At 38.1% G+C, this 14,759-nt stretch overlaps 1 protein-coding gene across 5 annotated transcripts in view; it reads left to right on the top strand.

The window, feature by feature from the left end:
• Positions 1–14,759, top strand: part of kifc3 (kinesin family member C3) — a 54,277-nt gene that overhangs the window by 27,490 nt on the left and 12,028 nt on the right. For 4 of the 5 annotated variants that reach the window (XM_067389677.1, XM_067389675.1, XM_067389673.1 and 1 more), the window contains 7 exons: positions 2,603–2,745; positions 6,062–6,269; positions 7,204–7,331; positions 7,570–7,635; positions 10,844–10,966; positions 11,138–11,425; positions 11,875–12,048. In XM_067389677.1, coding sequence (XP_067245778.1) covers positions 2,623–2,745; positions 6,062–6,269; positions 7,204–7,331; positions 7,570–7,635; positions 10,844–10,966; positions 11,138–11,425; positions 11,875–12,048 — 1,110 coding nt within the window. In that variant the 5' untranslated portion in view covers positions 2,603–2,622. The remainder of the gene's footprint in view (positions 1–2,602; positions 2,746–6,061; positions 6,270–7,203; positions 7,332–7,569; positions 7,636–10,843; positions 10,967–11,137; positions 11,426–11,874; positions 12,049–14,759) is intronic. The other variant, XM_067389674.1, reaches the window with a different exon arrangement.

Here is a 14,759-nt window from a genome sequence, read left to right as displayed (position 1 = left end):
GCTCTGTGCTGCACGGGACAATATAACAACAGGGACAGCAATTGTGTGAGAAACAAAGACTAAAAAGGGAAGCAAACAAAGAGGAAAAACAGGGAAATGTCGAGGCAGAGTGCTGGTGGCTGGTTTTTGCAGTGACAGATTTGCATTCAGTCTGACACTCTTCCACGAAAGCGGCTCTACTGCTGTGTCATCGCAAACCGCACCAGCGGGAGGCTGCACGTCGCATCTGTGTGAGTGTAAACGAGAGCTATTTTGCAAATAAAACGGTAATTGTTGTTTTTTGGTAAGGTTCTGGGCCACATGAAATCCAGGTTAATGCATCACTCGCAGTAGGCTGTTATCTTATCATGTGTTATTGGTTTCTATGGTGCACACAGGACCTTCACCAGATTGATTGATAATGTTTTCACTGCATGTTTAGCTTGTAAGGATTACTTCACCCAAAAATGAAGATTCACTCATCATTTACTTGCCGTCCAGTTGTTCCAAACCTGAAGGATTTCTGTTTATTCCAAGTAACACAAACAGAGAAATTATGAACTTTGTTTTTTACGTTTTAATGCAGTTATTGACTGATGACTAAAGCTCTGAAGCTTCAAAAAAGAAACTAAAAGCACAATAAAAGACCAAGGACGCTTGCAGGAAGCCTGCCAATTTTTTTGCAACTAAAAATAGTTCACTAAAAAGTTCAATATATGCTCATGTTAATAATTCAGCTGAGATAAATTTATAATTTCTTGAGTATGTCTAGCATTTATGTAACCATTTTGCACTTCTATTAGATGTGAGACTCTTCAGACCAAACCATCAGTGAGAAATTTGTCTCTAGACACATTTTAAAACGAAAATGACAAAAAGCAACAAAATGGTCAAAGACATCTATGTTCACATGAAAACGACACAGACACAAAAACACTGTGTAAAATGGCTGCTTATTCATATGACACAGAAGTAGCTGAATTTTCTCAGTTACCTCCCACAAAGTAGCCTTTTGTTTATATTGTTTGTAGGTGAATATCTACTTCATGTTCTTGATACTGTTTTATATGCTGACAGAGAAACCACTTCAGATGATTCATTGAGAGCACAGTCTGAATGAATACAAATTGATTCAGACCATTTTAAGAAACCGTTTGTCCAATTCAATTCCACATCGCTGGTTCAGTCAACAGAAATATGGGAGGCGCATAATAACTGCTGAAATATTTGCAGTGAAGACATTTCTCAGTTCAGTCGGAGCGCTCATGGTACAGTGCGTTCATCCGTACAGCTGTAGGTGTCACTGCACAAGACTCTTGACCTGTATTCCAAATCTTCTTGAAATCATGCAATGGGTTTTATGTTTGGAACAGATGGAAATTGAAGCTGTTGTTAATTTAAGATCTTGACATTCACTTCTAAATCCTTTATGTGATAATGAGAATGATTGCATGAATGAATCATTCTTTTGAGTTTATTTCTCAAAGTTTTGCGTCTAACAATTAATTATTTTTTAATTTATTTCAGCTTTGTTCATTTAACATAAATGTTTTCAATAGTTTTAGCGTTAGTTAACAATAACCTTGATCTGGACTACTTTCATGGTACTTGTGGGTCCATTTCTTACAGAAACATATAATTATATAATTTAATACAAATAATAGCAATGTTTACAGGAAACGCTTTACAATAAGGTCCCATTAGTTCAGGGGTTTTCAAACTTGGGTATGAGGACCCCCAGGGGAGAGTAATAAGACAAAGCAAAAATGGTTAAAGTCTACCGAACATTCTAAATGTTTCTCTCCTTTCTTGCCGTATACGTATTTTCCAGAGTTGTATATGTTTGTTTGTATCTTTCCAATGAGTTTTTCTCACTATAGCCCCCTTTATCTTGCTCACTGGGATTGTAAGGTAGTATTCTTAATGTAGTACGAAAGCTGCTTGCATACATTTATTGTGAAAGTTGCTTATACTAATAATTTTTAATTAAAAATGTCCTCCTTGGGGGGTTTATATATCCAACATTAAGTGCAGCCAATTTAAGTTTAGAAACAATATGTTGTATTAATAATGTCACACACTTACTATACAGCTATGGAAAAAATTAAGAGACCACTCCAAGTTCAGAAATCAATGTTAAGTGGTCTCTTAATTTTTTCCATAGCTGTATATCTTAAAGTTTAATTTTTTTTGTCTTACATAAAAATATATAGATGGATTTTAGGAAGGGGGTCCCTCATAAAAGGTTCATCATATTTGGGGGTCCTTGGCATCATAAAGTTTGAAATCCCCTGCATTAGTTAACATTAGTTAATGCATTTACTAACAGTAACAAACAATGAGCAATAATTTGTTACAGTATTTATTTATCTTTGTTAATGGTAGTTGTTAGTTTGTTTGCTCAGTTCCATTAAATATTAATAGATGCAACTTTTGATTTTAATAATGTTAGAAAATGTTGAAATTAACATTTAAGAGTAATAAATGCTTAAAGTATTTTTCATTGATAGTTCATTTTAGCTAATCATTTTAGCTTTAACTTTAACCTTAATGTAAAGCGTTACCTATTTACCTTTGTCGTAATGATAACCATATTTACTGTTTGTGCTTGTGTTTTCTTCAGCGAGTTCCCTGGATATCCTGATGAGTGATGGTGAGGAGGAGAGCTCCTTTCTCTCGTTGCCCAACTCTGTTCTTCAGCGCCACTGTTTGACCCCTGACCGCTCTGAAACGGCAACCTCAGAACAGCAGCAGCTGCTGATACAGGTACGACCCTGCGAGTGGTGTTCGCTAAGACGAGCACAACCGTTCTGATTGTTCATACTAAGCATTCTGGGATTTTTGTCATTATTAAAGGATCATCCTCTTAATTGGCTAAAGATTCAGCATTAACCTCCTGCCTGGACAATATTATTTCTTGTACTCACTAAGGCAAGCATCACTGTTATTGTTGCTCATAACTAGATTTAGGGATTTGCTTCTAAAAACCTTCTAAAAACCACCAGCCTGAATATCAATGGTCTGGCAAAAACCGACAACTCATTTTCTAAAGATTCTCTTTATTGACCATTTACACTACCGTTTTGTTTTTTTGGGGGGGTTTTTTTGAAAGAAATGAATACTTTTATTCAGCAAGGATGCATTAGTTTGTAATCAGTAAAGATATTTATAACATTCCAAAAGATTTCTATTTCAAATAAGTTCTGTTCTTCTTGAACAAAAGAGAAATGCATCCATAAAAATATTGAGCAGCACATGATTTCACCGTTGATGATAATCAGAAATGTTTCTTGAGCAGCAAATCAGCATATTGGAATGATTTCTGAAGGATCATAAAGACAGGAGTAATGATGCTGAAAGTTCAGCTTTGATCACATGAATCAATTACATTTTAAAATATTCACAATTTTTACTATATTTTTGATCAAACAAATGTAGCCTTGGTGAGCAGAAAAGACTTCTTTCAGATACATAAAAAAAATGTAAGGGAGCATGTGTGTGTATATATGCATTAAATTCTCAACCATCTGTTTCTGTGCTAGTGTGTTGTGATTGAATCATCATCACCAGATCAAATCACTGAGGAGCTGGTTTCTGTGTGACCAGTCTGTTCTATATCTGTGTGATCTTTGCGTAATTGGTTTAATAAGTCACAGCTAACAGGCAGCGCTGCCTTTGTGTTCTGTGTTTAAACTATGTTATCTGCTTAAGGGCTTCTCAGCGCAGCTGTAAATGACCACAGGCTCTGTTTGTTTCAGTGAAAGATTCCCTCGGCAACATCTGCAGGCAAATCACATTTCATTTAGTTTATTAGATGGGTTGCTATTTGCTCATTCGCTGACTTTGTTTCTTAGACTGTATCAGATCTAAAACACCTCTTCAGTTTCTGTGTTTTAAATGTATTGTTTTATTAGTAAATAATGAAGGATTGGACCACGTGTTGACAATTAAAACTAAATGTTTACGTGTTCTGAAGAAAATGTGAGTGGTGTTTGCCCACCATGATGGGTTGGTGCCACTGCGTTGATGTGTGGTTGTTTATTGGTTGCCAAATAAGTTAAATACCTCCATCCCTATGTCTCTGATATCCTGGGTTTGGTTACACCAGCCGTTTGTAAGTTCGTTCTTAATTTGGAAAGTGAAGTCCACGTTAGAGGTAACTAGCCAGTTTTATAACTAACTCTACTTTATTTGGTTGCCCCATTTGTTTTTAAGTCAGAACGTAGTTAAGTCATAAGCTCTTCATAAAGTTTACCTTCAGTGATCCAATAGCAGCCTTCAAATATGTGAGCAGAAGTTGCTGAAATGCCAGGAATTTCAATTTATCCTTGATTCTAACTTTTGCCTCATGTAACTAACAGTAAAAAATAAGTTTCCATTGAAATACAGTGCTACTTTTCATGAAGAACATAATATTCAGAAACTGTATTTGAAATGAATAAGGATAAATAAATACTGATACTGAAAAAAACGTGAGATTAAATGTATGACAGATTTTATTTGACATGCACTGAACTATTTAGGATTGGTTTGCATTGAAGTGCCACTAACAAAGTAATTTATTCACACAGTGTTCTCTCTCTTAAAATGTAAATGACAGCATCATAATATAAGTGAAGTCTGTCAGGTAAAACCAGCTTCTGCTGCAATCCAGTTGATCTTCAGTCGTTTTCCTCCCACCATTACTCCTGATCGGAGGTTTACATAAATATTTAGTTTATAGATAGTTACATTGCAACTAATTTTGTGTAGTAAGTGACTTTGTGCCTCTTTACGTCAAAACGTCGAGATATGACTCGAGTAGCTCGACTGGAGTTACATAACATGATCCACTGTTATCCAAGTTAATGATACATTAGGAGTACAGTCCTCCTCTCTTTGATCTCCAGGGGTGGGTCTCTGAAAAGGACAATCTAGAGTGATAGAGGTTTGAGTGTGCTTGGGTTTCCAGTCTTTTCAGCATACCATGAGCACAGAAGAGATCCGATTGGCTAGAGATCACATGTATGGTTTGTCCGGGCCACTGCTTTTCATAGCATTGACGGCTCTTCTCAATTCAAACAATAGTTTAGATGTGCAATAGCTTTGTATGTGCTTCTCTAGATCTCTCTGTGTTGACCAGGCAGTGTTACCTGTAAAGGTACAATGAGGCACTGCTGAATTCCAGCCTAACGAATCATACGGGATTTAAAGACATTTGATTTTCAAATCTTCACATTTTTAAAGCATCTCAAAGAGTTGGTATGTGAAAATTTTTCCTGTGAAGTTGAAGTTGTTTGACTTTCAGAAGTTGTTTTGTGTGTCATCTGTCATCCATCAATGTTACATCACTGATCTTTTTGTTTTCTTGCTTTTCTGCTCTCTTCTTCCCTCTTGTTCTTGATTTCTGTGTCTCTGCACTGCCTTCTCTCCATTTCACCTGCACAGAAGGTTACTTTGTCCTGTTCCTGGACGTCTGCCTACGTAATTCCCTCTGATTCTTTCATTGTGCTTAGCTGTGAGCTGCTTTGCCTCGTCCTGACGTCATCTTTACAAAACACACTGTACTGCTGTAAAGTCTCATGTTCATAGTTCTCCCTGTTTCCTTAAGTCTCTCTACTAGAGGTTTTATAGTCGTTTTGGAGTTCCTGAAAGCTATCCAAGGTAGTTTGTGCCAGTAGAAATAGTCACTTGCTCATTAAGGTTTCTTGTGACGTTAAAGGAATTGTTTAATTTTGTCATCTTTACTCATGTCATTTTAAAAGATTGTTTTGTTTCCTTTTGATTACATGAGATAATTCTGGCTGTTACAACACAATCATACAGATAAAATAATTTTGATTTTTCAATGGGAATAAAGTCATATGTGTTTGGGATGACACGAGTAGTTTGTGTAAATGACACTTGAAGAGTTCTTCTAAGAAAGCACTTTCTCAGCAATCCTGTTTGTTTTATTTTCATTTTAGAAACTTCCTCCCACTTATCTGTATAAAAGTTCTTCCTGCTTGTCTGCTTTTTCTGCGTAGTTCAGGTTGTATAATATTATTTGGCACAGCTGGTTTTCATGGTTGAATTTACACAGATTTCTTGTGTGTTTGTGCAGACGCTGCAAGAGCGCGTTTGTGAGTTCCAGGCACGCTTGCGCAGCGAAGACGCAGCGAAACGACTGCTGCTACAGCGACTGCAGACACACGACCACCAGCTCAACCACGACAACCACCATAACGAGGAACATTCATCCTTTAACCAAGAACCTCAAGAGCAGCTCAGACTGAACGGCGTCCAGCTCAACCAAGCTGTGTCCCCTACAGGTGAGAAATGTGAAACTATAATTTCAATATCATTTATTGGTCACACTTTATATTGAAGTGTGTCTGGAAATGGGGAAAAAACCCTTTTTTAAAAATAATTAAACACTGTTGTCAAAGTTGATATTCAAGGGATAATGTACATCCAGCCGGTTGTTATTGAAGAATAAACTCTGACAGGATGATTAGGACCCTGACGCTGCTTTTTACATGGCTACTTACCAATCAAGTGAATAATTAGACAGAAAATATTGACTTGAGATGAAATTTCATTAGCTCTTTAAACGCAAGAAAGCAGTTGCTAGCAAGCGGCAAGTTCAAACTAGACGGACATTTAAAGCTGCAGTCCGTAACTTTTTTTGATTAAAAATGATCCAAAATCACAATGATGCACTTCACCAAGCGCTTTACACAGATACACACAGGAGCTTTTGAAAGCAGGCGTCTATCGCAGACCAGTCCACTAATAGACGCCTGCTTTCAAACGCTTCTGCTTTCAAATGCTGCCGTGTGTTGATCATTGTAGCCAATCAGACATATCCGATGAGCGCCAGAACACAAAGGCCAATCAGAGATGTTTACGAATCCGTTCAACAGTGCTCAAAGCATCACATTTTTAAATTTCAGTACCAATAGGTACCAAAGTCTGTACTTTTGACAGCTCTACTTGTAATAATGTTTTTTAATTTGAGTGGTACTGGTAGGTTTCCGTGGGAAATACGAGTTTGCCTTTGCGTCATTACGTCAGGTCTGTATACTTAAAATTGAATTTGTTTCATAATTGGTGAATTTTGCAACATTAGCACTTTCCTGTTTTCTTAGTGAAACAATCTGTATAAAGTACTACATTAATGCAGCTTGACATATCTTGTGACCTAATAATGAGAAAAAGCTGCTTAAAGGCATAAAGAGTGTGTTTGTATGTGTCTCTGTGTAGGTCTGAGGAGCTCTAGTGCTTTAACACAGAGGCCTGTGGATTTACATGTGAGTAAAATTCACTCACAGGAGCAACTGCAAAAAGACGAGGGAGAACAACTCGCTCTCATTACAGGGCTGCGCACACAGGTACGTTACACATAAAGAATAGGGCTCAGTTTTCCAGTTAGACTCACAAGAGCACTACCAGATAATTTACATTCCTCAGCCGCCATGTATCGTGACCTTATTTGAATCGATATTCATTGTTTCTGTCTGGTTGGATTAAAGTAGATTGATACCTCATAAAGGTGAATGCATGGAACATGCTGACTCATTTCTTTTTAAAGAGATTTGGCTTTCTAATGCTGTTTGTTTGGTTTTGTAGGTCAAGGAGCTGGAGGAGAAACTAGTGGATCAGACACAGGAGGTGGAGAGACTGCGCTCGGAGCTGGTGAGAGACTGAAGCTGGGATAGAGGGAGGAATTATTAGGGACAGGGAGAGTTGTTTATGAATCACCTGATCCTGCTGGGCTGAAGTCACCACACTTGTTTGAAAACGCATTTCTGTTGTTTCATAAAGAACACTGACCTGATTAAATTTTATGATGGGAGGTAGAGGGAGTATTAACCTGGTGATCTAGATTTTTGATAGCAGAGTGTCTCTGATCTGATCTCTAATTTTAGATTGGCATGGCTGTACTTAGATTTGTAATTTGACAAATTTGTCCCAAGAAGCTAAATATGATGAATCCTCAACTTAATTGTGTGTGCGTGCGTGTGTATATATACACACAATTAAGTTGAGATTTTATTATTTCTTTTTTTATTTATCATCTTACCTGACCCCCACATTTTGAAAAGCACAGTAATTTAATGCTCTGAGTTAAAAAAAAAAAAAATATATATATATATATATATATATTAGTTCATAAAATAATTAACATATATATAGCTTATATAGCAAGGACTTAAATTGATCAGTTGTGACAGGCGAATTACAGTTTTTCTCAGTCGCTTTGGTGTATTTCTCACATCAATATTTACATTTGCACAACAGTTCATGCAGTTCTCAAAACAATTAGTACAAACTGCAAAACCTAGTTGATAACCTGCAAAAGCGTGTCACTTGCTCAAAATGGATAGGTCATTCCTCAAAAGCAAGTATTTATGTCAATGAAAGTGTCAGTGTCTTCAAGATGAAAAGTCCTGACACCATTGTTTATGAACAAGATAGTCAAATGGCTTTGTCATGTTTTCATTATGACAGTTTGCTCTGTCAGTGTTTTCCAATGCAAAAAAGTCAGATCTTGGTGACACTACCTGAGAATGCTCAAGACAGCACTATATACTATTTGCACAGCCATTTGAAAAATACAGTAAAGTTACACATTACTGTATTTAGTGAGGTAACTGAGTACAAGACACTGAATATGTATGTTTCACATTTTTACTGCATATGCTCTTTGCAATTCTAATTTGTTCACAGCATTGTGCAAAAGAAAAAATACACCCTTATTTGCAACAAACATAAACTCCCTTTGGGTAGAGCTGTGCACAACTGTAAACAATATTGCAGTACATATGGCAAATCTTTACTGTAACACTACTGTACACTACAATACACTAAATGTGTGATGCAGTAAAGCTGTACGTCTAAATGTAAAACGTACAGTGACAAGTCCTTGTCCCACTGCAAGCTTCATGTATGACACAATGACAGTAGTGCAGCGCAGATTGTTTAGTGCTGAATTACTGTCCATTTATACACACCTGTTCTCCCGACGAAATGTTTGAATAATTGAATTTACAGTGGTTCTCCCAACATTTGGCTGCACCATTCGACCAGCCTCAGCCATTGTGAGGCCGTGATTGACAACATGATCCACAATTGTAGCCCTGATTTCATCAGGGATCTGCCTATTGGCCTCTTCTTCCTCTTCCCCTGTTTTGTCCCCTTCCCCTTCTTCCCCGCACCCTTACCCCTCTTCCACGAGGCTGACCTTTCATTTCTGTGTCACAGTATTGTAGAAATGGTACACACTATGTCCTGCTTGGTTCGTAAATGCTTGTAAAGTGGGAGTTTATGGGATTCACCTCTGACAGTGATTGTAGAGAAGTGGTTTATCATTGGTTGCAACTAATGCTTCACACACCCCTTCTTTTCAGTGAAAGTTGAGATTCACTTGAGAGAAACTGTTCAATTTAGGAGACATTTTCAGAAAAAAAAAAAAAGATTTTAAAAAAATGTGTAAAATTTGTGTGACAGATTTTGACAACTAGTTCAACATTTTTGTATGTAATGACTCAAGCAATGAAATGAGGACTATTAGTTTTATATGGAACGACTATTCAGCATTCACAAGTATAGTTAATTTTGACTGACATGACATAAGCAAATGATAATGTTGTAAATAGTAGAGAGTTGTATGAAAGCAATTGATGCATGCCCAAAAGCATTTGCAATTTGTTCGAAGGAATGAGAAACTGCTACTATGATGTGCACAAATGACTAAATGTTGTGGAGAATGAACTAACTGTTGTGCAAATGTAAAGAGTGATGTGAGAAATGCACCAAAGCAACTGAGAAAAACTGTAAGACATTTATAATGTTACAAAAATTATATTTCAAATAAATGTTCTATTCATCATTCATAACTTTCTAATCATCAGATAATCCTGAAAAAGCATCAGTTTCCACAAAAATATTAAGCAGCACAACAGTTTTCAACATTGATGATAAAAAGTGTTTCTTGGGCAAATCATCATATTAGAATAATTTCTGAAGAATCATGTGACACTGAAGACTGGAGTAATGATGCTGAAAATTCAGCTTTGCATTACAGGATAAATTAAAATTTAATATGTATTAAAATAAAAACGGCTGTTTTACATTTTAATAATATTTCACAATATTACTGTTTTTACTGCATTTTTGATCAAATAAATGCAGCCTTGGTGTGCAGAAGAGACTTTTCAAAAACATTGAAAGAAAAATTGAATGGTAGTGTGCATCTTCTTGGAGATATATACTGTATGCAAAGCATATGCATATACATCTTTAGGAAGATGCACACTACCATTCAAAACATTTGCTCATATTGACTGATCAGAATGTGATAACAGATTAATTATAAAAATATATATTGAATCCTATTTTCTCCCAATTCTAAAAGTTTATTTTAGGCTAGGCTTTGAGTTAGAATTTGTCAATAATAATTATAATTGGATAAGTACATAGCATGTACATGCGGACTGTAAAATAATGTGCCAGGGTTTGGTTAAGGGTTAGTCGCTTGTAATTATGTGTCATTTACTGTTATTACCACAGTAATTACATGTAAAATATGTAACAATGACACTGTAAAATAGTCTTGCCAAAATGTTTTATTGGAATGTAAGCTTGAACTTACTTTTATAGAGGCTTTTTTGCAGATAATTTGTCTTGTTAATTTGAGACTGATATTAACTACAAAAAAAGTGTTTAAAAAAATATATATATTGAATCCTATTTTCCCCCAATTCTAAAAGTTTATTTTTTAGGCTAGGCCTTGGGTTAGAATTTGTCAATGATAATTATAATTAAGTGTATATAAAATCATTAGAAGTCTACAGAAAGTCCTCATTTAGTAAGCTAAGTAAATGTGTATGTGTGTGTCTAGGGGGCGACAGATCTGGAGAAACAGCTCGAGGTGCTGGAGAGTGAGAACCAGCGGCTCAAACAGGAGCTGAGGGCCAGTCACACCCAGACCAGCTGCTCTACTGCCCACTGCCCGCACAGCCAGGTATATTCACACTACCATAAACGGACCAGCTTACCACCCAGCCAAGTTGGGAAACACTGCAAACCTCAAATACAATCCGATTGATTACTTGATGCTTGAAATGCTATCTGCCTTGTGGTTATTCTCACAGCTGTTTATTCTCTATTTTATCATGTAATGCATCGGTCTCAGGATGTGGAGGCCATGCGTGGAGAGCTGTGTCGCAAGGACGAGGAGTGCCGCGAGCGGGAGCGGCGACTGGCAGCGCTGGAGCAGCAGGTGCAGGAGAGGACGGGTGTAGTAGTTCAGCTGCAGCAGCAGTTGGAGGAGGCCGCGCAGCACAGACAGGACCTCCAACAGCAGCTGGAAGAGGCGTCACTCCACAGGAGCCAGAGCGAGGAGCAGCTGACCTCACGGCTTCGTGATGCTGAGGAGGCTCTGTCTCGCCAGGCTGCACTACCGCTGCCGGTCAAGGTGAAAGTGTGTTAAAATTTAAAATGTTGGTTACACTTTATTTTAAGGTGTCATTGTTACAGTGTAATTATACAGTTAAAGGATTAGTTCACTTTCAAATGAAAATTACCCCAAGCTTTACTCACCCTCAAGCCATCTTTGGTGTATATGACTTTCTTCTTTCTGATGAACACAATCAGAGATATTATAATAAGTATGCTGACACATCCAAGCTTTATAATGGCAGTGAAAAGGGGTCACAAGTATTAAAGCTGAAGAAAGTGTCTCCATCCAGACTGCATATATATTCTCCCTACATTTTGGACTCACATTTAGGGATGCCAAATACCATGTGAAGACACATACACAGGCCACTTGCTATGAGGAACGCACCCATATGTTCATTCTTAAGTGCTGATGAATGAAAACAATATGCACACCTAATTAAAGTGATTTTAATGTGTCTGTTTCTGCAGTATGTGACTAAGACGGTTGAAGTGGAGTCGGCTCAGTGTAAGCAGGCTTTAATGGAGGCTCAGGCCCGTAACCAGACGCTGCAGGAGCAGCTGGGTGTGCAGAGACAGCTCCTCAGAGAGCTCGAACAGCAGCTCCACGAGTCCCAGAGAACCAGCAGTCAGCTCCGGCAGCAGGTACAAGCCGCTCTGATATAGATTCTTAGCATGAGTGTCCTGGATTATCATGTGGCCAAGTGCTTCTTAGATCTGACCACGTTTATGATGACCGTGGTGGTCTGTTGATGTCTGTTCAAGTCTTCTCAAATCCCAAGGGTTTTGATACAAGTGTAATAGGGCCCTTGATATCCAGGGGTTATTTTTTTTCCAGATTTCATGTTTTGCGTTTTAATTTTTCTGGATTCCAGTAATTTATGAGTATTTTCTCCTTAAAACTGCAGTGAAAAAAAAGGCCGTCTCAAACCCGCGGTTTGAAATCACTGGTGTTTGTTACGTTGTTCAAAGCGTTTGTGAGGATACTGATTGTTAGAAGACAGCTGTCTGACTCTGACATGGTGAACGGGAATGGGTTTGTGTAACATTAGCTGCACATTATTAGATGTTTGATAACATAGTCAAGCAAGAGGATAATTATATTAATTTCTGTTATGTGTCTGATGTTGTAAAGAGCCATTGTGCAGTGTTTACCTCTCTGAGCTGCATTAGCAAATGGAGGCAGGGCTGATTTGCATATTCATTGATCCGCATTGATCCGCATATTTTTTCACAGGAGAAAACGTTTAAATATGTCAATATGGTGATCAAAGGTGCGTGTTAATGGATAAAATTGACTACGGGGGACTTGAATTAAATTTAATAAAAAGGTTGTCTAATCAATTATATTCATAAAACTTTAACTTTATTATATTTTTAACAATAATGTTGCCCTATGAAGTGTTATTTTTTCAGAAATGACAGGTTGTTGTGAAGATCTTTCCATTTCTGTGTGTCTGATGATAGTTTTCTTAAAAGAAATGGTGAAACGCTAGTGAAGTGACTGTCAACAGAGCAGCTCTGGAGATCTCATGTGTTCATGTCATCAGGGTGCGATTCGTAGGGGGGGATGGGGGGGTCTTCTGGTCTATGTATCCCTGCCTCTGCTGAATTATTTTTATCCCCGGAGGGGATAAAAATCCCCCCTGGTGATGCTACTCCACAAACCACCAACAGAGCATATAAAATACCAAAAATAAAAATCTTTTTTTTAAAACGCTGCGTTTATATTGAGCTATCCTTAACAAACGGGACACTTTTCAGAGGTGCATTCCGACTTCACCTCAGCACCAGGCGCAAGTCAAACGAGCGGGAAAGAGGTGCAGGTGACGACGAGGGAGCTTCAGTTGAACAACAGTGAACTGCGGTCAGATGAGATGATGTCAGGCTATGTCGGTAAAACTCTTATTAATTATTAAATTAACACGACACATTAACATTAACATGTCCAATCAGCCGTTATACTGTGCTCGTGGCGCGCACTCAAGAATTGCATGAGCAAATGCGCCGGCGCGCGCTGTATAATTACTTTCTTTTGCGCTTTATTTAAGCTATAATAAACTACGACCGTGCACCGTCGTTGTTCTGTTTTAAGTTAAGTCATGAAATTATCAAACATGTAATTTAAGCTGCCTCAAAACTGTGCATGCAAGTATTTGTTGACATGGTTTTAAATTGTTATCCAATTTGTTGGCCTTAAAACGTCTTAAAAATGCACACATATACACCAGGGAAATCTAAATTTACTCGGGGGAGCATGCCCCCATACCCCCCTAGCAATCTACATTTTCTGACCTCGGTAATTATGAAACCCTGCTTTCGGCCCGGCTTATTCTATCTAATGAAATATGAAGTAAATGTGCATTTCTAAAAGTTTATATGTGTATGCACTGACCAAACCTGCATGTCCTGATATAGTGAGACGGCAAATGCTGAAACCACGAGCGTCACGCATGCTTGTGTACGAGTAGTAGACGAAACTGCGCCGCTCATTCAAGCAGAGACACTAAGAACATGTACAGCCCTACTTTTACCAGATTCCGTAACATTCCGCTCTATACTGTGAATTCCGTTTCTGACTGGATTCCATAAGTCTAGTTTAAGGCCTCTGTGATTGCAGTGTTGTGGAAGAGCCGGTTAACGTCTCTATCTCTTCACTTGCGTTGCAGCTAAGGATGGACCGTGGCCGTCTATATGGTCTGCTCTCCAAAGCGGTGGGTGGGGGTAACACGGAGGTCACCCACAGGCTCTCCAAGGTCGGCCAGATTACTCTGCAGCCGGCAGGGGTCAAAGGTCAAAAATGTGTCATGGGTCAGATTGCAACTGTGATTATAGGAAATTACTTACTTAATTATTTACTCTTTTTGTCCCATTTTAAGCTCTAATTTCAAATGTAGATTCATGTTCGCTGATGTTCATTTTTGACCTATGAAACCCTCAAACTTTGCAGAGTAACTAGCTCACATTCTCTTCAGGGTCATAATTTAGTGTTCTTGCGCTAGTAATCCTGTTATCTACTGTGAAATAGTTGATGTCACCCCGTTGTGTACTGCAGATGTATAGTATTGATGGTGTGTGACCCCAGATGCCCTTTCCATGTATGTGACCAACAGCCCCCCCACCCACCCCACAGGTCTTTCACTTACCTCACTGCATTAAATTAGTCTAACAAATGACTGTGGTCAGTAGTAGATGATGTCTTTAATACTGGTGGTGTTTGTGCTGCTTTGGTCAGAGACCTCAGAATTCATAACTGGCTTTACTTGAAGGCAGAAAGCCAGTTTTCTGTGCTGATCTGTGATGTGTACGTCTGTAGAGGGGTGTTTACACTGACAGTGACCTTAGTATAGTTGAGC

Source organism: Chanodichthys erythropterus, chromosome 7 (genome assembly GCF_024489055.1).
Source record: "Chanodichthys erythropterus isolate Z2021 chromosome 7, ASM2448905v1, whole genome shotgun sequence".
Classification (NCBI taxonomy): domain Eukaryota; kingdom Metazoa; phylum Chordata; class Actinopteri; order Cypriniformes; family Xenocyprididae; genus Chanodichthys; species Chanodichthys erythropterus.
The sequence above is the reverse complement of the archived record's forward strand: the minus strand, read 5'-3'. Positions and strand labels throughout refer to the sequence as shown.